Consider the following 2,592-nt stretch of genomic DNA (forward strand, 5'->3'; position numbering starts at 1 on the left):
CTTTAGCGTAGAAAAATATATTAAACTCATAATAAAGTCCCCAAAATTGACTTAGTATATCTTGAAATTAACTCACGAGAAATTCTAAAATTCAGGGGGATTATTCTTTAAATTACTATTAAATTAATACAATTATTTATTTATTTTACAAAAATACACATTAGTGTAACAGGAAGAAACTCTGGTTCAATCTATGAACCACTTCAAAATTGACATTGTCTCAGCAATGAATGTTAAATGACACTTTTTCCGGATCTGTAATTATACTTCTCTTTCCAAAATCTAGATGGTTATAATGGCAGGACACAATGCTTACATTCATCTAGCAGTAACAACTAAGTAATTATGCCTGAGGTTATTAAGTGTCTCTCCCTTTCCAGTACACCAATTATTCTAATTCACGAGGGAGGAAGAATTGAAGCAAAAAAAAAATGAATACAAAGATGGATCATAATAGTTAGAAACAGGTCCCAATCCCTTGTCCACTATGTCAAACTGCTCACTGACCTTTTCTAGAAGGTACAACAACAGGCACAATCTCTTTATCAAAATATCCAGCCTTCTGTGCATTTTCAGCCTTATTCTGAGACATTACAGCCTGCTGGTCTTGTTCTTCTCGACTGACCTTCCATCGTTTGGCCAGATTTTCAGCTGAAACAATTAAAAAATACAGTAGATACTCCAATCACAATGTGTCACCATGCATTTACATTTATTACACTGAATCTTCAAATAGTAATGACAGAGAATGCACTGTTTCCAGCATGTAATGTTCACACATTCATACCAATTTTGAATTTCGTTTTGTTGGAAATTTATTTACACTTAAGACATGAGTGCACAACACTACAGGCAAAGAAATGCTATTCTGAAGTCCGGTGAGGTTGATCCTACTTGATTAGCTGATTAGGACAGAAGAAGCTATTGAAAATCAACTGAGCAAGAGGTGCAAATGGCTGCAAAGTGATAGAAGGCCTTTGAAAATTATTTATTTTCTAACGATATATATATTAATTAAATATAATTAAAACTATACAATAGATGCAAATAAATTTATTATATCATAAAATGTAGTTATTTATTATTTTATTATTTATATCACAGCTCTTGGCAAGAGCTCAAGATATTGTCCACAGCACTCCTTCCTCCTATTTTGGTAGGTTGGACAGAGAGAGAGTGACTGGCCTGAAGTCCAGTGAATCCTCCCGGCAGAGAATAGATTAGAATCTATTGAATCTACTGCAACATCCTAACTACTGTGCCAATATGGCTTTCAGTGTGCATCAATGACCTGGGAGAAGCGCTTTGCCTGGGGAATGTGGCCCTAAATAGGGCTTCTTTCTCTTTACTTTTTTTCCCCTAGAACATACATGCCTGGACATATATAGGTATTTTCATGCTTTTACAGTCTGGGGGTACAGGGATTCATAGCAATTACAGCTGGCAACCCTACATCGAAGCTGGACATTGCGCAGTATTTTTCCTCTCATCCTTGTAATTTTTGCTTTCTGTCCACTCTTTTTTTGGTGAAATAAAGTTGGGACACGCTTCCATCCAACCTTTTTGAAAATGCTGTTTCCACGTGGCTTACCTGTAACACCCATGTGATAACAGTAGAAAGCATCTGTCAAGCCATCTACGATAAGACTGTCTTGCAAAGAGGTTTCTCCCATCTTCACCCCACCACGCAGATGAATGACATGAGGAGCCTGAAAAAAGCATTTTGACCCATTTAGAACATTGAAAGCAACTTTCTCTCTGGAGCGCCCATTCTCACTGTATGACTCTTCTGTTCATCTGCCATTAGCAAATCTAATATAGAGAAGCAATCCCAACTCAGTTATAGAGCACTTGCTTTGTTTGCATGCTTTGATCCCTGATATTACCCAGTAGAAGAATCACTTAATTTGTATGAAGGCGAAAGAGTGTAAGAAAAAAGAAGCTTCCATATTGCTTTCTCCTGGATTCGAGCTGAGAGGAAGGTGAAGGCTTGAAATGAGCTAAAGAATAGTTCACTTTAAGACTAGCGGCATATCCAGCTGAAAGAAGTATACACACCCAGTATATGCACAATAATCTTCCTGCTATTTTTTATCAGAAGCAACAGTGAGACAAAAGGATCAGAAGAACAGTTTGGCCTCTGCCATGGAAGTTTCAGAAGTCATTGACTCATTCAAAGATGAAATGTCAGGCCACAGTCCAAATGCCATCAGCATGAAGGGATGCCGAACAGCGAAATCTCTTATTTGCTGATTGTGCTTATGTATCTGTCTGTCGTGTATGTGTATGTTTGTGTATGCACGCAATGATTTTTATATATCCTGCGTGAGCTGCACTGGCTGCCTATGGCCTTCCGGGTGCGCTTCAAGGTGTTAGTAACAACCTTTAAAGCGCTCCATGGCAATGGACCTAGGTATTTGCAAGACCGCCTCCTACCACATACCTCCCTTCGACCAGTCCGCTCCCACAGAGAGGGCCTCCTTAGGGTGCCATCGGCCAGTCAATGCCGGCTGGCGACCCCCAGGGGGAGAGCCTTCTCTGTGGCAGCTCCTGCCCTCTGGAATGACCTACCCCCCGACCTACGTACAACTG

General features: G+C 39.5%; 1 protein-coding gene across 1 annotated transcript; it reads right to left on the bottom strand.

Moving 5' to 3' along the window:
• Positions 1–491: 491 nt before the first annotated feature.
• Positions 492–1,704, bottom strand: LOC107296818 (acetyl-CoA acetyltransferase, cytosolic-like). Its single transcript, XM_015826170.1, has 2 exons — positions 1,592–1,704; positions 492–651 (listed from the first exon to the last, which is right to left on the bottom strand). Exons 1-2 carry the CDS (start codon positions 1,671–1,673, stop codon positions 500–502), a joined length of 234 nt encoding a protein of 77 aa, XP_015681656.1. The 5' UTR covers positions 1,674–1,704; the 3' UTR covers positions 492–499.
• Positions 1,705–2,592: the final 888 nt, after the last annotated feature.

The sequence above is a fragment of the Protobothrops mucrosquamatus genome, unplaced genomic scaffold (assembly GCF_001527695.2).
Source record: "Protobothrops mucrosquamatus isolate PMUCROS unplaced genomic scaffold, P.Mucros_1.0 scaffold2990, whole genome shotgun sequence".
Taxonomy (NCBI): domain Eukaryota; kingdom Metazoa; phylum Chordata; class Lepidosauria; order Squamata; family Viperidae; genus Protobothrops; species Protobothrops mucrosquamatus.